The sequence below is a fragment of the Embiotoca jacksoni genome, unplaced genomic scaffold (genome assembly GCF_022577435.1).
Source record: "Embiotoca jacksoni isolate LCO1_2020_lvr unplaced genomic scaffold, fEmbJac1.0.p SCAF_15, whole genome shotgun sequence".
Taxonomy (NCBI): Eukaryota; Metazoa; Chordata; class Actinopteri; family Embiotocidae; genus Embiotoca; species Embiotoca jacksoni.
In genome coordinates this window covers 14819498-14843879 of record NW_027185285.1, presented here as the reverse complement: position 1 = coordinate 14843879, position 24382 = coordinate 14819498, and the positions used below count along the sequence as shown (strand labels likewise).

Here is a 24382-nt window from a genome sequence, read left to right as displayed (position 1 = left end):
ACGGTTTATACCTGCGTTGAAAAAAACCCAAACACTGCCGTTTGTCTGTGGAAGAGGAGAGGCTGCAGGAAGGAAGCGACCCAGCGCAGAAAGACAGACACCCAGCAGGGCCTGCCAGCCGTCAGCCTCCGGGTCCTAAACCTGTCGGTGACACCGGATAATAACAGTTACTACTCTCTACGTTCACCGTTAATGTCTCTTAATGTGTTGGATTTGAACGACGTTGGTAAATCACAACAAGAAAACACTTCCGGAACATGAGATACGCGTTGACTTTTCTCCAGAGAACGTCACGCCGAACTCCTTTGCAAAAACCGGCTATTTTATATTTCCTATTTTCTACCGGATATTTCTATGGATTCATTGAAGTCTTCTGTTGAAGTCAGCATTGGAGTGATTCACAAAACGAGTTTAAATTCAAATTAAAACCTATCATAAAGTGCGAGTTTACGGCACGTCGCCTTTCGCTACGGTGGATTTTTTTTTTTTGATTGAAGAGGATTGTGGGGGAACAGCACGCAACCTGCAAATAATAGTTGACATTTTACCTGTAGTAAATGCTGCTCAATGTGTTACATGGACGCCGAATTATTAAGCAATATGTGATGATTCTAACCAGCTGTTAAATCTTATTTAGTGGCCAATATATGTTTGCTAGAAAAGCAGCACTTCAAAAAAACGACAGTTTTCGGATGCGAGTTCGGAGCGTGCAGCATATGTCGGGTATGCCAACAAAGCCTCTCTCGAGCTAGCCAATAGCAGCAGCGGGAGCACGCAGTGTGTCTGCCAGAATGAACCTTTGCACTAGGCCCGCCTGGGAGTCTCCTCGACAGATGCGGGGATTGTCGTGTGAATAGATGGAGGCATTGTATTTACCATAATGTGCCTTCTGTTGAACATATGAGCGTGACGCACGTAGACATGCAGAGATACAAAGATGCTGTGCAGGAATGGACGACTTATTACTCATGTCTGAATAGACTGTATTACTATGGCTGTTTCGAACCATACACAGCAGTGACTGTTTCATAGGCTGTGTCGAATGAATATGCACACACACACACACACACACACACACACACACACACACACACACACACACACACACACACACACACACACACAGACAGACAGATGTTACTGGTTACAGAGCTCCAGTCCTCTCTGTTATAGTTTATCATGAGACATGGTCATTTTTGCCACACTAACCACCTAAACACTTAAAAAAAAAACACAGGCCAGTGTGTGTGTGTGTGTGTGTGTGTGTGTGTGCATGCTTTGTGGTGTAGCATGTATTTAGAGATGGGAGGATGGTTCAGGGACCTCCCAGAAATAGATTGGAAGTCAATAGTCATTTGCCTCCATATGCTGAGGATGATTGGTGTAGGCAGTTGTGCTGCATTGTTTTTATTTTAGATCGTATTGACCTGACTGAGACTGTGTGTGTGTGTGTGTGTGTGTGTGTGTGTGTGTGTGTGTGTGTGTGTGTGTGTGTGTGTGTGTATGTGTGTGTGTGTGTAACATCCGTGGGAGGAAGATGGGAGCTCTATCTAGAAAATACAGGTAAACACTATCCATTGGTATCTAGGTAGAGATGAGATAAATCAGTGCAGACAGAGGAGATGATGTAGAAGTGAGGCACATCAGAGGAGCTGAGATGAATCGACGACACCACGCTTCTGAGATCAAAACATATGGGTTGTAATAGACTGGAATCATCATTTGGTTTCTGCACTGCTGAACCTGTTAGTTCATCTTTTTGGCTTGATGAGAGTGATGCCGTTCACCAAATAGCAGCAACAAGATTGAAGAAGAAGCATGAAAATATCTGTGTCCTCAAGTGAGAATCCCATCTGAATGTCAGGAAGCACCCCCCCCCCCCCCAACCACAAGGGATTATGGGTAGGCAGGAGGCAGATAAATTTGTTCTTCGAAAGCGAAGCTTATGGCTTATGCTTGGCCTGTATTTAGTTATTTCTTCTTTACTGGTAGCACTACCACCGAAGAAGAGCGGGATCGCCCACTGGAATCAGATTTTGTTTTCCTGTGTTGTGCATTTTGGGGGTTTGTGTGTGTCAGGTTGTGTTTATTAGTCGGACCAGGAGCCACCACCTTCATCTTAACAATAACAGGAAAGAGGCTAAGAAAGTGTGTGTGTGTGTGTGTGTGTGTGTGTGTGTGTGTGTGTGTGTGTGTGTGTGTGTGTGTGTGTGTTTGTGTTTGTTTCTGGAGGTGTCTATAAAGGTTATTTGCATTTCATTGGATTTGCTCACTTGACTTCACATGATCAGTATGTGAGAATCTACTATTTGGCAAGACAGTGTCACAAGACTGTGGTTGCTGTGTGTGTGTGTGTGTGTGTGTGTGTGTGTGTGTGTGTGTGTACGTGTCTTTGTCTCTGTCCCCCCGTGGACAGCAGTGCCATCTGGAGTCAGTGTGTGCCTAGACTGTAGTTTAAACTGTCTTTCCTACATTGCACAGAATGCCTTTCAGCAATATTTCCAAATCCAAATAGTAAATTATTAAGTTTACTATCATTTGAAATAAAAAAATATAATTAAAGCATCACATCTGAGGCGCTAGAAACTGCTAAAGTTTGACATTAATGCTTAAAAAAAAAAAAAAAAAAAAAAAAAAGATTATTTGATAATAAAAAATGAAGTTGCTGGTTAATTTTCTGTCGGTTGACTAATGAATTAATCGAGTACGTGTTGCAGCTCCAGTTTGGTTTAGTATTTGTTTTGCCTCCCTAGCAACCGTTTCGTTCTGTAGAACACAGCGTCTCCGTCAAAATCCAGTTTGTTAGCATCGCCATGGAAAAGGATTGTAGCGTCCAGACAAACGGCAGCATGACCCGACTTGTTTCGTCCACTCCTCAGCTCAGAGGCACGTCGCTTCATGTTGCAGTGTAACCGGCCGCTTCTATGAATGAGTGCCAACACAAACCGTTGATTGTTGATTTCCTTTTTCATGCAAAGATATCATAAGTTTTCTAGTCACAGTTTCTCTTTTGTTTACGTGTGAATCAATAGGGCGAGAGATGCATTATGGGAAATGTAGGATACAGTCCTTCTGGGGCTTAATCCATACTAGGAAATGGAGTGACTCTTGCGGTGAACTTTATTAAAAGTTCAACATTTAATTGCAGCAGTGACCCTTCATATGTTCACGATGTGCTTCAGGCTGCAGTGAATCTGTCCGTCCTCACGCCAAACACATCAACAGGTCTTAAAAGCTATTGGAACATTTTGTTAAGAAGCAAAAAGCCTTCGGGGCAGCATGGTGACCTTGTAAATTTGAGTTGAGGAAAAAAACAACCTCACACACCCTTAATTAACGATGAAATCACACGATGCCGTTTTGCATGGCATCCTCGTTTAGATCTCTTTGGTCTGAACCCAAGTGGAAAATCTGACTGAAGTGTTTTACTTGTTTAGACTCAAAACAGGGAAATTGAAAGCAAAAGCTGCACACTGTCAGACTACTTTGATTGTGCTCGCTCTGCATTGAGCGTGTTGAATTAAAGGATGTACGTGTCGCATCATTGTGACAATGGAACTTTAAATGACATTATGAATCTTCACACCTCAGCTGTGAATTTTCACACAAATCCCACAGAGCCTGTTGGAAAAATGAGACATGTCTCCGGCTCTGTCCAATTAAATAATCCTCGGAGTTACAAAACCATTTATTTTTTTTGTTTTGTTTTTAAAGCTTCATATTGTTTTATTAGTGGCCTACTGTGCTATTTAGCCCTCTTGGCTCCACTGTTCTCCTGCCAGAGATCAGCCGGTGGATTCGAATCTGTTACATCTCACATGGTGAATGTTTTATTGAGGATATTTGAGTTTAGCTGTAGATGGAGCTCTTTACGTGTTTGGTTGTGTTGGCTCTAACTGTTCATGCTAAGGATTCATTACACATATTGAGGATGAACAAACTACATTTGTAAAACACATTGCACTCATTAAGTTTACATTACGGCTACTCCCAAATAGTCCACAGGGCAAGAGTTGTTTTCTAAGTTAACCAAACGTCAAAAACTCAAACTGCGCCTGGTCAGAGACATCGCAAATACCTTCCAGACCCATTTGTTACCGGCCTCCCCTTTTGGAGGGTGGCCTTGTGGGTGTAACGTGTGACGTATATGTCCAGTGGGCCCTTGTTGTGGGACGTAAGGGACTCTTTAAACTGTGGGGACAGACCAGAGATTCAGTATAACGGCATTGAAAATGTTGTACACTGTGTTCATGCAAGGCTATACGGAGTCACACGCACGCACGCTGGAGGGCGCAGGTCCATTTATGCTCTGGCTGTCAATAATCACTTAGTAGTTAGTAGCCAAGAGATGGATGCTCTTTGGCAAAGATACAGTTTACTGTTTAGACAAAATTAACATCATGTTCAGTCTTATCACACATTCAGAATAAGTACTGCATTTGCCGTTGGTGTTGTGATTGACAGGCGGCTTGTTTTATTTCAAAAGCTGATTATCGTGGTTTTTGTATTTCTCTGTAACGTAAGACAATGCTAATAGATTGGATTTTTCGTCAGCCCTGAAATTTTCACATTTCTTTTTCCCAAAAATATATTTAAAATACATAAATTATATGCAAATAATCCTGAGGAGACATTTTCTTGAGACCTCTACCTGTACTAAGATTATGTTGTAGTCAAATACTTTATGGTGAAGTCACATTTTTGTATCAACCTGTTGAATTTTGTTCTCCGTTCATAAACGTCATCTCCATCATTTGACTAAAAACTTTTTTTTTTCCCCTCTGGTTGCGCTCATGTCTATTTTCACTCTGTTTCTCGAGGTAATTATTTTATTTATACAGTGAACTAAATTAATAATCAGCTTTGGTCTCTCAGCTGTGGCTGTTATGAAACGCAGCACTAGAAATCAAGCCTGATAAAAAACATCAGGCGTCTCTGTAGCAAAGATCTGATGGCACAAACTGCAAACTCAGTCATCCAGTAAATTAGATGGTGATCATGAGAAAGCAGTTTGATGTCTGAGGGGACCGGCGGGGGGGGGGGGCGGGGGTGTTCTGTATTCATGCACAGACTCTGTCACAAAAGTAAGTTTGGCGTTCAGAGCGGCAGCATGAAGACACAAACGGCACGTGAGGGCAGAGTGCGTCATGGTTTGTAATTGGATTGTTTTGACGACTCCTGTAGCGTCGCGGGGATGTTGAGCACGATGTCAAGCAGTTGTGCTGTTTGATGTCACGTTCAGCAACAGCTTTGCTCATTTACAGCTTATTATATTTATGTCAGAGTTAAAACCCAGAAGTGTTTAATTACAGGTCTGTCCTACTGCGGGTTTAGACGAGGTTTGACACCAATGCTAAATGGATCTTTTAATGAATGTTTCCTTTGGTTAATCAATATGAAATGCCAGAAAATGGTGAATATTCACCCTTATAATTTTGTCCAAACTACCCTTATGTATCAAACAACTTGTTTTGTTTGACCAACAGCAGGTATCCAGTTTAAACTAGGTAATATTTATCTTTGAGGAGCTAGCGTCATTTTTGCTCAATAGCTTACTTAATGGAAGAAACTGAAGGCCGTCTGGTTTTCACTGTGAACACCTGTGTTGGAAATCTGGACGTGGGCCTTTGTTGCACATCATTCACCATCATCACAATATACACACACACACACACACACACACACACACACACACACACACACACACACACAAGTATTAACACCTAATCTGTTTTTCTCTCTCTCTCTGTCTCTGCGTGATTCAGCAGGTGATTGTCAAACAGTTCCAGGATGCTGCCGCCCTCGTCCCTGCTAACCTACCGTTCACCAGGGTGCATCTGACTTACCAAACATGATGAAGACTGAGCCCCCGTCGGCCACGGGGGGCAACGGGGCCTCCGGCGGCAGCAGCGGGAGCTCCAATCTTCGGAGTCCCTCGCCCCACCGCAACGCCTACGAGGCAGGGTTGGCGGCGCTGAAGAAGGCCACCGACCACCTCAACAACGCAGCGAACGGAGGCGCCGACCCGGCCTCGAAACCTGCTCCCCTGCCCCGCCCAACCGGGAGGGGCAGGAAATATGGATCGAATGTTCACCGCATCAAGAACATGTTCATGCAGATGCAGTCTCCCGGTGATGAGGAGGAGGGAGCCAAAATGATCGGTGAGGAATCCCACTGCTAAGATTTATATCAAACTCCTTTAACATAAGTGGTGGCAGGGGAATCCCAACCCCCAGCTGAGTAGACCTGTAAGTCAGATGGAAGGTTGGTGGGTCTATACCTGGAAATGATCAGATAATCCCTCCCCCGAATGAAGCATAGCTTAGCAACTGTAAGTAGACTGCAAAATATAATTCTCCAGCCCTCACAAAACGAACAATATTTGCCGTTTTAACAGTTTAATGAGAAAACTGTGCTAAATGGATTTAATGTGGATGTGCTCTGATGTAAGCTGTAAAAGTTAACATGTCTGGCCACAGAGAAAAAGGAAACGCAGACACCCGCTATCTGATGCAGAGGCGCTGGGGGAGGGGGAGTTCTGAAGATGTCCGACTCAGAGCGACCTTAAATCCAGCTTAGCTATTTTACCATGCACTTACAGCCACCACCAAGGCTAAGCGTTAACATATCATTAGCTGAGTAGGCTTTTTTTTTTTTATAGGCTGATTGGTTGCTATTTATTGCAGCTGTGTTTCCAGCTATTACCTGAGCATTCTGAGCAGTTTACCAAACGCATGTATCGAACGCACTCAGTCTTTTCTCTTGTCACGATTAAACTGACATTTGTCTTGCTTGTACAACTATGAGCCGAGCACCTAAATTATCTAAATTTTAAGAGTGAAACTTGAATAGCTTTTGCATTTTATATTTTTTCCTAAACCCTAGAGTTTATTAGCCGTTTCTTTAATCACTGGTCTTTTACGTGGATTATCAACCAGAGAGGATAATTACTTCTTTTCTCAGTTTTAGAACAATACCATGTATACTGACAGTCATGTGACGAGAAAGAACCCTTTTAAAGTGTTGTGGTTTTAAATGGAGTCGGCTGGAAATGTCAAAAGTCAGCAACATACCAAGCTTTTTAACCAATTTCCTCACACAATTCAGCTTAATTTTTTATAGTTACTGCTTATTAAATTGAGCTAACAACATTTCATGTGTACTGACTAAAGAGTAGCAGATATAAAAAAAGATATATTTCTGTGTTTAGTTGTATAACGTAGTGGATTAAATGACTAAATGAACAGAACTGACTGAATTTCCTTTGATAAGAATTAAAGAACCTCATTCACTCAAAGTAAATGAAGCTGACTTATTCACACAGGTGGAGACAAGAGCAGCCTCATTTTAATTTTCTGCATTTGATAATATTGATACTGTGCTACTGTGTTCAATTAAAATAAACATTTCCATAGATGATCTACATTATCTGTGGTCAGACTACATTTAACTGTCCATTACAACAAAAACAATCCAACTGAAAAAAACAAAAGCAAACAAACACGGCAGTAAAATGAAACAGAAAAATTTGAATTGAAAAATGGTAAATGTCCAAAAAACCCTGAATACACTGATACTGTCCTTCCCTAAAAGGGGGAGAGGTCTCATTAACCTGTACTTCACTTATAGGAGATTTTTGGTTTTATTACAACTTGGGTTTTAAAATATATTTTGGGGATTTTTTTTTTTTTTTTTTTGGTCAAGCTTCCAATTAACTCTCTGGTCATTTGTAGGTAAGGATCTGGCAGTGAAACTGTCTCTGCCGAGGGCCTCCAGCCTCAATGATAATGTGGACAACAGTGCCCTGATGAAATTCGGGGGCACGGTCTCAGAGAGAGTCAACCGTTTCGACACTAAATCTGGCGGGGAGTGTGGGAGCTCTTCGGGGGGTTTCTCCAAGCTCCAGGAGACCAGGAGGATCTTTGAACAGCGGACTCTACAGGTCGGTTGTTTTCCTCACTCGTGTCGATTTTTCGTTTCCTCCAGTTGGCCTGAGACCATCAAGTTTTGTCTCCTTTAGGAGAAACAAGCTGCAACGAACCGCATCTTGCTGAAGAAGGAGCGGGCGTCGGGCTTCCAGGACAGCCGTCTAGACGTTGTGGCTCGCTTTAACGGTTCCACCGAAGCTTTGGACCGGCTGGATGACCCCCCGCCTCCCCTGCCTCCTAGTATTCCCTGTGCTGCTGCAGCTGCGGTCGGCCCCGCTGATGCCGTCAGCCCCACTGTCAGCCAGCTCAGTGCTGCGTTTGAGAAGGGCGAGATGCAAAGCAATCTCCCCCCCAACAACCTCCCCCAGCGGAGGTCAGCCCCCGCCTTGGCGCCAAAACCCAAACCTCCAGCCAGAGCGGACGCTGCCGACAAAAAGGTGAAAAGAGTTTGCTTTAGAATCAAACACTTGCAAGGAAGCTGTGATGAATTAATTAAATGACGATATGATCTCTCTTTGTCTCTTTCCTACAGACAAAGGTGCTTCCTCCAGGTGGGGAGGAGAAGGACGAGGTAACCGCTGGAGCTGAGAGCACTGAGGCAGCAGAACTAGCAGTGGTAACGGGTTCTCTACAGAGGGACATCGGGGGACCACTGTCAAGCGAAGACAAGGATGGATTTGGACAGTCAGGAGACCAGCTCTCCAACTCCTCCCACTCCTCATCATCCTCAGTGACTGTCACGTCTTGTTCTTCATCATCTGAGGCCAAACCGGGGTCTGAGGCCCAGCCGGCAGCCACTGAAGCCAGGGGCTCCAGTACGGTGGCTGCCCCCGAGCTGGAGCCACAGGCTGGAGAGCGGGACGGCTCCACCGGCGGATCGGAGGCCGGATGCAGGTTGGTGCAGGCCGAGGTTCATGCCTCCCTGGAAAATGGAGAGAAAGAGGCTCCGTCTTCATCTCCCTCCCCAGAGGACAAAGGAGCAGACCCCGAGGGGAAGGGCAAGGAAATGGAGGAGGAGGAGGAGGAGAACGACGATGACGACGACGAAGATGGCTCGAGGAAGGAGGATTACTCAGAGGGGGATCTGGTAGATATTAGTGCGTACAGTGGTCTCGGGGAGGAGGACTCTGGGGGAAGCCAGCTGGACGATGATGAGGATGAAGAAGATGAGGAGGTGTATCAGCCGGAAACAAGTTGCTCCGAAATGCCGGGCCTCCCTGAGGAAGAGGAGCCTGCACCGTCCAATAGGAAGATTTGTTTCAGCACTGAGCCAATCAAGGTTAGTTTTTGTTGGCCTACTCTTCTCATGCCACTTAATATCTCAACAGAGCGGTGGTTTTTAAAATACAAACCATTACAGACATTAGAAGTGCCCACGACCTGCTGGGAAAAACAAACATGATTTGATTTGTAGCTTTGGACGCTTCTCATATGTCAGCAAACTTGGTTTATGGGTTCCAGTACTCGGAGCTCACAAGAGGAACTCCTGCTTAAGACACCTCCCGTGTGGCTTCACCTTTCAGCCATGATAGTTATCTCTTTACTGGCACTTCATTTTTAATAAGGTTAATGGTCCAGGAGCCCCAAAACTCTTCAGTGTTTATTACACACCATAATATGAAACAATGTCCAAATAGTGACTATTATGCTGTTCTTAAAGCCTTCGAATAGTTAATAATCATCTTGAAGCTTCTTAAATTCAAATGCAATCTGATTACATTTTTAGATTTTTTTTTTTTTGTGTACATGTGAAAATTTTTGACTGATGGTGGAAGAAGAGGAAACGCCAAGGAGTTACCAACTAATTAGGATTCATTGCCTGAGGATTGAGAAAATCAAAAGCACTTATCCTGAAAATCTGGCCATTTTTAAGCCACCTGTTACTATATATATACTAAAATGATGTTCAAGGGCAAATTTTGACTTGAGAGTAGCACTAGACAAAAGGTCAGGGTGTCTGCATTACATAAGTGTTCATCTTTCGGAATTCTATAAATATCCGCACCAGTGTTGTTGTTGATGTTGTTGAACAAATTCAGCCAATGACATTATAAAAAAATTAAGGGTTAGATAATTCACTTAATTTTCTTCTTTTTTTTTTAAGGTGAATTTTTTATATTTACTGGTTGAATAGCTATTTCTAATGTGCAAGGTGGTCCACCAAGTGATAGAAAATGATCACTCAACTCCATAGTTTGCCTCAGCTTTACAAAGCATTTTAGCATCCTGCAGCTATTTGTTTTGGTTGGGTGGTCCGCAATTTCAGCGTTCTGGTTCAGTATCATCAACCTTAGCAGCAGCACGTGGCCGTTTTCATCAAGAAAACTCTAATTCAACCTCTGTACTACCTGCTGAAGTTAGCAACTGTCATCTAGCAGTCAAAAACAGTCAAAAAGAGTTGGTGGAGACCAAAATAGAGCCAAGAGAATATCAAATACTGGACATTTATCATGTAGTGAAAAAAATGCTAATATTGTCGCATGTATGCAGGCAGCTTTTTGTTTGCATATTTATAAGGCCATTGGACTGCAGTTGTTTGATTTTGAGAACAAGACCCTTTGTATCTGGTAAATTAAATCATAAAATGGATTAAAAGAAGATGAGTGCCTTTAGTGATACTAAACGCCTCGGGTGTGCTCTGCTCTATTAAACCAGGGAAACTGAAACAGGAGGAATTAAGAGCATAAGAAAATGATTGAAAAGACACATTGACTTCCTCCGTCTTTAACATCTCACACACACACACACACACACACACACACACACACACACACACACACACACACACACTCTCTCTCTCTCAAGATGCTGAGGGGATTTTCGCTCTTTGATTTCGCCACACCATTTCCTGCTGACTGGAGCTCAAACTGTGTGTGTGTGTGTGTGTGTGTGTGTGTGTGTGTGTGTGTGTGTGTGTGTGTGTGTGTGTGTGTGTGTGTGTGTGTGTGTGTGTGTGTGTGTGTGTGTGTGTGTGTGTGTGAGAAAGAGAGAGAATAGAGAACAGAGATGATTTAACAAAATGTCTTTTCTCTTTTCTGGAGAGCGATGCTTGTTTCTGGTACAACCCTGCAGCAGTCAGCTACTTGAGCTGGGAGCTGTGTGTAACATGTCTCAACAAGCAATTATAGAGCTGTCACATTAACAACATACCTCCTGAGAGACAGAACTTTGAATAGCATACCGCAAAGTATGATAATATACATGAGAACAGGAAACGGAGCGGTCTTGGTATTGAAATGCAGCATGTTGAGGCAGAATTTGATATCATTAGGGAGGAAGATAATGGACGCTGACAGCGAGGATCACTTTTCCTCATCAATCGAGTCCACTTATGTGGGAGGAGGTTTTTTATTTCAGGCCAGGCGTCGGGTCAAAAAGGAATTCTTTTCATTTTCTTGGACCTTGAAATATTTAACTACTGACCTCTTTAGCCACACTGCAGCTAAAAGTAGACTTGTGGCCTGAGGCGTTGTTGTTTACAACAGAGGTTCACTACAGTTAGCTACCGGGTCAATCCTGTCAAATCACCATGTGCTACAGATGTGGAACTTCCTTTTCTCAGATTTACATTTTTGTTGTTGTTGTTGTTGTTTGATATAATGACACAAACAGAGATTAAGCATCATAATTGTCCAAATGTGATTTTTTTTTCACAGAGCAGGAACAAAAAACATTTGTTTTATACTCAAACACATGCTTAACTTGAATTTGACAAATTCTATCAAGATGAAACGGTATTTATTGGAGATAAAGCGTAAGCACTGGTGGCTAAACATTTCAGTCACGATGATTCAGCTGTTTGCGAGCTCAGAAAATGAAACCAGCTTTTCAGCAGCACACTATCATTTGCTCCCTGCCTCAGCTCTCCATCTCTGGAGAGTCTGGTCTCACTGTGAACAAGGTGCAACAGCCTGTAAGATTTTACATTTAGATTTTAGAAAACCAACTATCCCTTTTAAAGTGGGATAGAACTTGATTAGTGAGCATCTACTTTTTCCATTGGCACTTTTTAAAAATATCTTTAACGCATTGTCTATTGCAAGCAAAAAGTTTCGAGTTGTGGCTTCTTCACAGAACAGCCTGAAGTGAAACTACTTCCAATCAAAATCAAGGTTTTAACCTCGGGGTGGTCTTTATGTGTTAGAAGATATAACATGAGTACATGACTGCGCCATGGCTGAGAATTCTCTTTGGAAATGCAGTGTACCAATGACAGTCTCACAAACACTGATTCACACAGCCAGTATTTAATATGTCACATAGCTAAAGTATCAAATTGCATCAATCTGCGGCGTGTGGCTTTCCATAACATCAGCATACTGAGAGTGGGATTAATAACCATTACTTCTCATGTAAAATTCATGACTAAGGATACCAGATAATATCGTCAAAGAACGTCATTTGTATCAGCTGGTTAAAAATGAAAATGGGGCTTTGGCCTGAAATTAAAATGTATGCCCATATGACAAGCTGATAAAATGACGCTTTAAATGCCTAAGTTAAGTACCCAGTGTAAAGATTCAACAATAGGTTTGCGATGACGAGGTTTTAAAAGTTTCCGATGGAAAAGTTGCTAATGATCACTCTGTTTCGTGGGATGTGACTCGATCTGATTGGAGCTCCGTCGATACTACGTCCCGCCCACCGACAGCCGTAACCTGACTGCACCACAGGCCTGTCAATCAAACAGACACCCCCTTCCCCCCGCCACCCCCAAAACACAGATTATTTTAAAATGGATGGCCAGAAAACTAATAAAAAGGAGTGACTTCAGATAGTAAAACCGAGATAACTCATGGAGAAATTTTATTGTCTGAGAATTTTATGAGACCAGTTGAATGGGTGTCTATGGAGCCAACCTCTAGCGGCACCCGGCGGTATCGTCGCGTAAGTCACTTCGGCATCGGCCTCATTTTTCAGAGCCGAAAGCTGCGTCCACTTTTATATAAAGTCTATGGTGCCTTTCATTCTGGACTTTTAATTAGCTGAACTTAGCTGAACCTAATGTGATATCACTGCAGATGTGTGTGGGAATTTCCTGCATTATACATGTCAGATTTGCAGGAATTGAGTAAATTATGTGCTATACCCGCAATCCCGCAGCGAAACTCAGGTCCTGCAGTACCTGAAGAGGTTTGTGCATTTGATGGGTCGAAGGTGAGCAGGAATGCTCAAACTGCAGGTGAGCGGTGGACGGCCGGGTGGTGATAGAGTCTGGGACTAGTTACATTTGAATAGATCCAAGCGTACTCCATCAAGTCAAAGGTGTAGTAGTTCCATCTAAGCCACTTAAAGGCATAAAGGGATTTTTTTTTTTCTTCAAAAATAACTTCTAAATGTGTAATTTTGAGGAACAGAGATGAGTTTTTAAGGGTTTGCTCAATACCAGGAAATAAACTTTAGAAGTTAACATTAAGTATAAAGTTTTAAAACATTTTCTTTCCTCTGGTTTGATTCAAGTCAACAATGAAATGCTGCAATACTGCAACCATTTATTGTGTCTTTGATATGAGCTCTGTTCTGCACCATACGACGCCATGCTGGTGATTTCTGAATTACACACAGCACATTCTGGAAAATGTCCTTATTCATGGGAGAACTGAGGGTGAAAACAGAGAGGAAAAATATGTCTTTACTAATTTAACCGCCTTGCTGTCTCTGCAGTCTGTGATGTTTTACTCCAAACAGCCAATACACCAATTTTACAGACGTTGGCTCTTAGCAAGCTAGAAACAGACTGTGTTTGTGTGGAGTCCCTCAATCGGACTTCAATTTCCTTCTGTTATTTTCTTTCTGAGGCATTTTATTGCTGAGGCAGACTCATAAAGCCCTGGAATAAGCAATCTAGTAAAGCTGACTTATGTCTTTTCACTGACTTTGTATGTAATGACCACAGACTGCACATAAAAGTGGACATAGCTTCTGGCTCTAAAAAATGAGGCCGATACGCAAGCGCCTTAAACTGTAATACAACGAGGTGCCGCTAGAGGTCGGCTCCAAAAAGCTTCTGGCTCCATAGACACCCATTCAAATTCTCTCATAAAGTGCTCAGTCAATAAAATTTCTCCAGTTTGTTGGATGTCATTCACTAAATTCACTCTTCCAGATTAGTTTTCTGGCCGTCCATCTGAAAAGAATCCCGTCATTAATTATAAAATAAGCCTCAAAAAGACTGGTTTTGGGTTTAGGATGCGTCTGTTTGATTGACAGGCCTGTGGTGCAGTTAGGTTACGGCTATCGGTGGACGGGACGTAGTATCGCCGGGTTTCTAATCAGATTGAGTCAGGTCCCCTGCTTGTTCCCTCCCTCCCAGCTCACCCAAATATAGTCATTACTGGCTCCAAACCGCTCAGGACTAACAAAATGGCGCCGGGGTATGCTCAGCTAAGCTTCCCAGTTGCTAGTGGTATCTGCGTACACATTTACAGTACAGACATGAGAGTGTTTATGTCTCACCCAAGTGTTGAAGTGTTCCTCTGCAGTGTTTTTTGTCTTACTGTCCATCTCGATACAATTTTATCTGTATTTATTAGTTTTCTTTCCAAGCGCAGCTAAAATTGTGACATTACATCACGTAATTTCAAAGGCTAATAGCTTTAATCGCGCACATTTTATTTGTATAATGTAATTTATTCATGAGGCAAACCAACTACATATTTACAGCAGGAAAAAAAAAGAAAAGAACAACTGGTGCGGACTGTTTTTTGTTCAACTATGTGCAATTTTTCAAAATTCTGTTTTAAAGAATTGCAGCAGTAAGCGAGTAACTATTAATAATTCTCATACAGTTAATGCAGTTTTATTAATTTGATTGACAAGGGTACTTAAAGCAGGAAGGGGACAAAGTTCAGCAGCTTGAACCACTAAAGCTACTCTACTCTGAACTTACCTGACTGTAGGCGTCCAAAAGCTTCCTGTGTGCCTCTGCCAGACACACATGCACACACACGTACGCACATGCACACTTTCAACTTCTAACAGTCATTAAGCGGGAGATATAAAAACCTGGACTGGAGTATGTGACAAAAGTTTGAACTCCATTAAGTCATCGTTTTTGTTAAAACCAAAGTTAAGACCAGTTTTGATCGGACTGGAATAAACATAGTTTAATCCATAAAGCCATATGAGAGAAAGTGACATCATGCGTGTCCTGCCTTGTTGGATTTAAAACAGCAACTTTTTTTTCGACCTCGGTCAGAGAGGTGTTCTGCTGCAGGGAACAAAGAACTAGTCAAAAAACTAATTGTCCATGCATGTTGGGTTGTAACTCTATATCAAAACTGGTTGCTAATTGTTGTTCTGACGTCATGAGTTACTTCATGAAGTGAAATTCAGCCAGCACCCCCCCCCCCCCCCCCACACTGGTGCTCAGCAAGTCTCCAGCCTGCTTCCACTGAGCATCATTTTTTAAACATGTCCTCAGCAGTTGAAATGCCCTATGACTACTGCAGTTTATAAATCAACCAGACCTTATTTGAAAGGTATGCTGAGTTGCATACAAGGCCACCTCTGTTACCCTGTAAAAAGCAGTTGGAATGTGGCTGGGTGTGTTTGTTTTCCTTGAAAAAAAGCATGTGCTCACACTCACTCACTCACTCACTCACTCACTCACTCACTCACTCACTCACTCACTCACTCACTCAAGCAGGGGAAGCAGGTTGATAAGAATCATAGAATAGAGCTTTGTTTGGTTTAAAAAAAACAAAAAAAAAAACACCTGGTGTGTGTGAGCTGAAAATCTTTTTCCAGAGAGAAAGGATGAATTCAATCGTGACTGAAATGGATTCAGTGAAAAGCTAAATTATCTGATTTTACACATTAAGTCTGATTACAGGTGTTCTTCCAAACATGTGAAAGAAGTTGTATCAAAGCCTCTCGTTGATGTAGAAGAAAACTGCCTGGAATATGACAATGATTGTGCTGCATTGATTTTGATGTTTAGGAATCCAATTGTAAATCAGTGGAGTACCGTACTTTCCGGACTATAAGCCGCTACTTTTTTCCCACGCTTTGAACCTCGCGGCTTAAACAATGACGCGGCTAATTTATGGATTCAACGGGTTTCGAAAGGCTGGACTTGGCGTGTTGAAGAGGGCAGCATGAGCTCAGCGGGGAATTTGCCTCCGGATAAAAGTAACGAGAGCGACAATGAAAACGATCCAACATCGGATGAAGCAATTCTGAGGCTATTCAACTCCAACACCGAAGGAGATGACTTCAGTGGTTTCAGTGCACAGGAGGAGGAAGATAGTGACCAATGACTTTCTTGGTAGGCTACTGTTTACCACAATTTTTTTTTATTTTTGTTACAAGCCGTGTTTCGTTAAAGCCTGTGTAAAGTTAATTTGTTTCAATGTACCGGTAGGCACCTGCGGCTTATAGACGTGCGGCTTATTTATGTTCAAAATAATTATTTTTAAAAAATTCAGTGGGTGCGGCTTATATTCAGGTGCGCTCAATAGCCCGGAAATTACGGTACTCTTTTAAAATGTGGAGGACAGAGGAGTGTCAATGTGGATCTGATGTAGCAGGAAGGTTTGGAAATATCTGTGCTCCATTTAAAAATGACAGGAACAAAGAAACTGGCCTCATCGCTCACTTATCCTCGCTGTCCCATTGCTGATTGGAATTGATACAATCTGAGGCCTGCTCTTTATTTATTTTAAACGCTTCAAGGTCCACTCGCTGGTCACTCGCTCAGAGTGCTGTACTTTTGTGTCAAACATTTTTGACAGTGAAGACTCATTTGGCTTCATATAGCACCTTCTGTCCATCAAAGGTCTTTCAGGCGCAGTTCCAATCCCAATCCAAATTAGCGTAAGTGAAGACGATGAAATGCATTCAAGGTACACACCTGCATTCAAACCTAATGGGTACATGGGGAATTCAGCTCAATTGCTTGAACTAGTTAAAAGTTCTATCTTCACCTGAGAACTTGTTATCTTTCCGTGAATCCCATCATTGACCAGTAAGAAGGTTTCCTCTACCAGCTGGCTCTGTGCTGTCAAAAGAACTCTGACTGAATCCCAGACTGCTTCTGGATCAGCACCGCGGATGGCGACCATGACACTCTTCATTCAAAAACAAAAGCATGTCACCAAATTGGACTTGTTTTTTGTCTGCAGTGGATCAAATCTCAAGCCATTGCCTCCGTTATCCTTTGAGATTTGTTGACACAAAAAAGACAATTAGTTAGTACATTAGTACGTGACTTCTACTTCACTTGGCCGTGTAATTTGCAACGAATGAAAGTATTATATTGTAAAGAAAATGGCAAAATCCAAACATATTTGAGACAAACAGTATTTGGCCTTAAACAGAAAGTGCAAAGTTAGAGATCACTGTGACTGACCTCAAACTGACAAAGCCCTCAGCAAAACACTGGCTGTAAAACCCTCTGAGACAGACAGACCTGCAGGGGAACACAAACCCACTCGTCAGGGAGGACCCGCTGAAAGACAGGTCCATGATTAGTTTGGTTCAAAAACAGTGAAAAATGCAACAAGCTTGTTTTGTCTCTCCTGAACCAAAAGTTTCTCAGTTTATTACCACATAGAATAGGATTTATTTTTTTTTAATAAAAAAAAGCAGCAAATCCACACATTCCAGAAACTGCAATGAGATAATCAGAATAATTCCTCATAATTTTATTGTTGTTTTTGAGTCAATGCTTGATTGATTGCTTTAGCTTGACAAATGAATAAATGTTAGGATAAGATACACCCCCAAATGTTACTATTAAAACATGCTTATTCACTTTCTTTCCAGATGCCAAATACAAAGAAGCCAGCTGGCTTTGTTCAAAAATAACAAAATCGGCCTACCAGCACCTCTAAAGCTCACTATATAACATGTCATATTTTTTTTGTTTAGTTCATACAAAAAAATTAAGTTTTGAAACAACAATTAGCTGTTTGATGGGGTTTTCTCGGCAGACAAAAACTATGCTTGTTGTGTCCTTTTATTTCCAGTCTTTATGCTAAGCTAACCTGCCCAGCTGATGTTTCCAGCTGCATCGCTACCATTGAGATGGTTTTTCTACTTTGTCCAAGAAAGGCAGTTTCCCAAAATATTGACATATTGCTTTATTTTATGCAAATCAGAACTACATTGGTATACCAGGATGTAGCTTTTTTGCATTGGATCAGTAACGTGTCATGTTAGCTTTGGTGCTGGTAAAACCCGGCCGAACGTCGAGACTCTCTCTTCTTGTTCCAGCTTCCTGTCTGACATCCGTCTGAGCCCACTGAGTCCATTCACTACTTAACCTACATTGATTAGCAGTGTGAAAGTTTATAGCTTCAGAGTGTATATTTGATGGAGAATTTGTATTTCTGTTGTTGTTTTTTGATGCCAGCCGTGCGAGTTTCAAATTTAAACTGTCGGACTTCATGGAGTGATCCTAGAAGCTAATATCTATTCTAGTCATTGTTATAATTGGAGAGCACACTGAGAGTGAGTGAACAGAGTCAACAGTTTGACTTTATGCGTTCCACCTTCCAACTGTTCAGGTGATGTCCTGAGTGATATTTGCCATGTTGGATTGGTTGTAAAGTGAAGGTGGCCTTGAGTCGAGACATGACCCACGAGAATAAACTAAAAGCCACATGTAGCCTAGAGAGAGGCGGCACGGCTTTGTGTTGAAGGGCCAGCCTGCCTCCTGCGGGACTTCCCTGGGGGCTTGGCTTTTATCCAGTGTAGTAAGCTTGTGACTCAGTTATTGGGCAGCAGACTCTGTCATTCAAGACACAGTGGTGTTGGTGAAAAGCAAGATGTTTGTTGTGTTTGGACCGTTTTGGATTCAGTCTGCTGAGCACTAAGGGCTGAAGTCGAGCCGCTCTGCGAGGATTTATAACTTTTCACAACTAGTTCTTGATAGCCTTTACTTGTATATTTTAATCAATGAATACTCTAATTCAGCTGTAAAGTGCCTTTGGGGATGAGTGAAGCTCAGTCTGAACGGGAGACCTGCAGAATTGATTTGTTGATTTATCGACCATTTTACAATATGATCAGTTCTTCGTTTGCAATATCCATCGGGTTTTTTTCTTTCCAACTATTCAAATCTATTTAGTGGAATGTGAGTTTAAATGTTTGTTTTAAGTGGATCTGACACAGGGTTCGCCAACTAAACAAAATACATATTGTTGCCATACAAGCCTTGATGTGACTATTTGACAAAATGGATAAATTGCTGCTTCTCTCAGTTTTAGTTCATCATAAACTGAATACTTTGTGGTTTAGTTAATTTAGAGATGTTTCCTTCTGCACAAGTAAATTGGGACATCACTTCTTGTTGGCATTACCAAGTCAAAATGAATATCTTTTACATCAAGCTCTTATATAGCCTTGTGTGTAGGTTTGTGGATAAAAGGAAACCAACACAATGAACTGATCCTCTTCAATGACTTTGACATTAGACATCTTCATGATGTCCTGATTCTCCCGTCAAGCACTTTGTTTTCACATTTATTGACAACTGATAACTATTTAGGTGTTTCTAAATAGCTGGTGTCAGCATAAAATATATATTGACCCCATGCAGGGAAGTTGCAAAAAGAAGTAAACTTCTTGTTGGCATTTTACAAAATTGTGCACCTTTCTCTGAAATTGGCTTGCAGACATTTCCGATCACTCTTTCATGCAAGATTCCTACAGTTGCAAAATGTTTGAGGGTTGTATGTACCGAGTATTTAAATCACCCCGACAACAATATTTCAATGGGATAAAGAGCTCTGCCTTAACCATTCCAAAACCAGCCATCTCTTCTCTTTGAGCCGTTCCTTAGTGGATTATGTGTATTTAGGATCATTATCCTGCTTAAAGGTCCACCCCCCAGTTGAACTTCAGCTTTTGCACAGATGACTACGTAATACATTCATATTATTTTTTAAAGATGTGATTGATCTGTTTTTTGTTTATTTAAATAATGAAATTACTACAAAATGTTTATTTCATGTCATTTGTTTTCAGTATCTCACCTTTATCTGTAGAGACTGTTTCAAAGAGAAACAAGTGTTTGCTTGTCCAAATATGTCCAAAAAGCCAACATATTAATTAGATGTAATCATTTCTTCATATGAGTGGTATGCACCTGATGATATTTTTTTTACCCTTTTAATCTCAAAATGTCTTGGCTTTGTTGTATGCTTATTTTTTTTGGAGCATCAGCCTGTGGGCAGTGTCACAGCGCACAGTGCCTTCTTGCCAACAGACCTGATACAACAGTGGGATGTGCAAACTACTATATTCTCTGCTCTATATTCAACCTGTAAAAACCTACTTTTCCTACATCTTTGTCAATATGCTAGGGGGCTGGCATACAACAATCACTGTGAGTTCATGACATCATAAACTCATAAAAGTCCAAACAGCTGGGCTGTGTGCATTTTTCCAAGTGTTACTTTGGCAGTATTTATTGAGCAACTAGACCTTATTATCAAACAAGAAATGGAAATTAGAATTTATATACAACATGGTACCTTAAAAGAGAACATTTTAGCAGGTTATGGATTTTAGTGTCGTGTCAGTGGGTGTGCTTCACGTTACGTTTTGTTGTTTCTCCAGTTGTTGGCTTTTTGTTGTGGTTGTGTTTGTTTTTCTGTGGCTAAGTAGAGATTGCGTGTTCATGATGCTCTTGAAGCTTAATGCACACACACACGCACGCACACACACACACACACACACACACACACACACACACACACACACACACACAGAGCTTTAAAGTTACTCAACAGAGGAAGGAAACATGTCAACAGGAAACAGTTTAACAATCCCGCCCTCTGACCCTGTTTGTGTCCTCTTATGTGTGTGTCTTGTGCACTCAGAGGAATGTAAATAATACTGTGGCAGCCACCTCCTACACATGGAGGCCCTTGGCTCTGTCTCACGCTCTGTCTGTCTCAGCTCTGTCTGTCTCACACAGACACACATATTAGCATTTGTACCAGACAGGGACAAAGAGAGAGCGGGTAAGTGCCAGTGCCAAACTCACACTGGGCAAAGCTGTGGTTGCCATGGAAATAAAACCAACGTGATCACAGAGATGGTCACTCGGGAGACAGATGCTGCTGACCTTTTAAAGTTGGGGGAGGGGTATAATAAAAAGCGGGAGAAAGGATGGAGAAAATTATGGAGAGGCTACAGTGATTTTTGGTAAATGATGCAGGTTTGGAAGATTCACTTGGGCTCTCTTTAGAGGTGCAGTGGCCAGAATGAGATTTAGCTTGACGTGTTACCACGTTGACAGCGCTGGCCTTGAACAAGTACAGAGCTGGTTAATCATTTGGACAGACAAAGACAGGTATGCTAATGATATACAATGAAGAACTACATCAGCTTAAAACATGAGAAGTTGGTGTGACTGGTGATGTTAAGTAGAACTTAACAAAAACTCAAAGCAGGTTTCAAAGCGTACAGTTCCCCGTCACCTCTACAGAACATTTTGGCGATTACCTCCTGCAGTTCTCATAGTCGGCTTTCCACTTGGAGAGCTCTAAATTAGCCTGAGGATTTGGTCGAGGTCAATCCAGCGGTAAAGGGAAAGAATATTGGACTTGCATACATCGAGTAGATGGAAACAAAGACTCTAAACGCTCATGTTGCTCAACATCTGCTGGTGTAAAAATGCAATTTCTTGCAATTTCTTCATCCTGGAAGTGCAACCCCCTACACCTTTTAAAAAAATATTTAAGATATTACCAAACCATTGTTAGATTCCACTCCTAATACTGCAAACATGAAAACAAAAATATAATTAAGGTTACCAAGCTGATGGCAATATACATGCATAAATAATAGCACATTTATAATATCATTATTGGAGGCAGTTTGTAACAATGTTAAATTATCTTGCAACTGAACGGTGTTTCTAATATTGTGTCCACCCTATTTACAGTATATCTGTGAGGGTTGACTAAATACATCCACAGCTGTACAGCAGGGCGCCAAAAAGAAATATGAAAAAAAAGAAATCCTAAAAGATTGCTTGGAAAACTGTAGTGCGATTTAAATTAGTTGATAAAATTGATAATAATTAAGTTGGATTTATTACATTTTCATAATGGAATAGATATTTGGGACATATTACATGAACATGTTAAATAGAGTCAAATAGATGTTCGGGGGCTTTTATGAAGGAATTTCTGGGTTCTCTGGTTTCACAATGTCGGAAAATCATGTTTTGTGTAGTAGTTAATTAAAAGCTAATCCAAATGCAGCTAGATAAGAAGGCTATCTAACCTTTGACCTTTGCCCTGCGTGTAGGTTTTCACCACCTACTCGAACGAAGACTACGACCGGCGTAACGATGATGTCGACCCCATGGCGGCATCGGCTGAATACGAGCTGGAGAAGAGAGTGGAGAAGTTGGACCTGTTTCCCGTCGAGCTGGAGAAAGGTTTGCACACATCTTTACAGCCATTGAGAGTCACTCAGTCAAGCCTCTTATGTAACCACACACACTCACACACATGCACACAGTAACTGACAGGATGCTGTTGGTGGACATCCATAGTGTCCGCTAACAACTCCATTATCCCTTTATGGGATTAAAGTTAGCGCGGATTAGCCTAATTAGCAGCTAGTAATTCTGGAGGTAAGGGATTTGAACCAGCAATCGTGCGTGACAGCTGCTCACAGCACGGCATAGCAGCTATAAAACTCACTAATGTTTGATAAGCATTGGATGTGAATGAATGTTTTTTTTTATGTTTTTTTCTGTCACGCTACAATGTGATTCTTGATTACAATAGCCAAAAAGTAAACATAATTCATAGTAATAATAAATTTATGAAGACACCAATTCAGTGAAATGTGTTTCAGTGTTTACATTTTGATCATTATGTTTTCTGCCTGTGTGTCTCTCAGACAATGACGGTCTGGGTATCAGCATCATTGGAATGGGTGCAGGAGCTGATATGGGCCTGGAGAAACTGGGGATCTTTGTCAAGACCGTCACTGAGGGAGGAGCCGCACAGAGAGACAACAGGTACCCTGTCCACCTCGTCCACCTGTCCTGAGACGTGTTTATACCATGTTAACATGACCTGACTGACTGACTGACTGGAGGCGAGGGAGAAGCTTGAGGGACCCAGGAAAATGGTCACAGGACAGATGCTCTTATTGTTTACAGTAAACTCTATTATAAAAGCCCAAATGCAACACTAAATGATTATGTCTCTATTAGGACTGGGTGATATGGACTAAATAAAAAAATTCTGACATTTTGGACCAAATACTTTGATATTAAGCAACGGTATTGTAGGGATGATTGTTTTTGAGGTTTCTGATAAATAATCATCAATAATGTGGATAAAATGACTTAAAAATAGGAAAATAAGAAAATCCTACATTGACAGGAAACTTACATCACTGTACTGTAATGTACTGCAGACCAGGGAAAGACAACAATTATGGCATATCACGATATTACAATATCCAAAATCTAAGATGATATATAATCTGAGATCACAATATGATATATTGATATTTTGTCCAGTGTCTGTGGCCATAGGTGTTTATGGGTTGTCCGTCTGTCCATCCCGTTCTCATGAACTTGATATCTTTGGAACGCCTTGAGGGAATTTCTTCAAATGTGGCACATTCACTTGGACCCAAGGACGAAGTGATTAGATTTTGGGGGTCAAAGGTCACTGTAACTTCACAAAATACGACTGTAACTCGACTGGTTAGCGGAGGTATTGAACTGTGAGGCAGTAATTCTAGTTTCTATTTGATTTCATTTTCCCACAAATTCTTTAAACGTGCAATAACTGATTTTTCTCGGTACGTAACACCGACATGTTGACATATCTCATCAGCGAACTTGGATAACTTGTTAGACAACATTTGCCTATTAACACATCCGGCTAATATGAAGCAAAATCAGATATGTGCATCATACAAAACACAAATGTCTGTTCCCAGCTTGACCTCTGTCTTTGTCAAACACTGTTTCTGTGCACTGTATTCTCTTTGTGTTTGTGTTGGTAGGATCCTGGTCAATGATCTGATAGTGGAGGTTGACGGGACCAGCCTGGTCGGTGTTACTCAGAGTTTTGCGGCATCTGTCCTCCGCAACACCACCGGCACAGTCAGGTTGGACGCACGCACGCACGCACGCACGCACGCACGCACGCACGCACACACACACACACACACACACACACACACACACACACACACACACTCTCTTTATCCTACATACAAAACTTCAATATAGAATATTCCAATTTTTCTTTTGCTGACACATTATTTTTTTCTGGACGCTATTATTAGCAGATGTGTTGTATGAACTGAATATTTTACAGGTTTTTGGTTGGTGTGTGCTGAAATTCTCAGGTTTGTGATGGGTGTATGTTATGTTTCAGGTTTGCAGTATTGTTTTTCTTCCTGTTTGTTTTGAATGCGTTCAAATGGTTTCATCTGTTTGATTTGTGCGTGTGAAAATG

At 41.6% G+C, this 24382-nt stretch overlaps 1 protein-coding gene across 2 annotated transcripts in view; it reads left to right on the top strand.

Annotated features, from left to right (window-relative positions):
• Positions 1 to 24382, top strand: part of LOC138198414 (neurabin-2-like) — a 31609-nt gene that overhangs the window by 185 nt on the left and 7042 nt on the right. Inside the window, exons 2-8 of one of the 2 annotated variants that reach the window (XM_069149844.1) lie at positions 5769 to 6161; positions 7734 to 7942; positions 8021 to 8365; positions 8461 to 9207; positions 22197 to 22329; positions 22800 to 22920; positions 23925 to 24029. In XM_069149844.1, coding sequence (XP_069005945.1) covers positions 5852 to 6161; positions 7734 to 7942; positions 8021 to 8365; positions 8461 to 9207; positions 22197 to 22329; positions 22800 to 22920; positions 23925 to 24029 — 1970 coding nt within the window. In that variant the 5' untranslated portion in view covers positions 5769 to 5851. Of the gene's footprint in view, positions 1 to 5765; positions 6162 to 7733; positions 7943 to 8020; positions 8366 to 8460; positions 9208 to 22196; positions 22330 to 22799; positions 22921 to 23924; positions 24030 to 24382 lie in introns of both variants that reach the window. The other variant, XM_069149843.1, reaches the window with a different exon arrangement.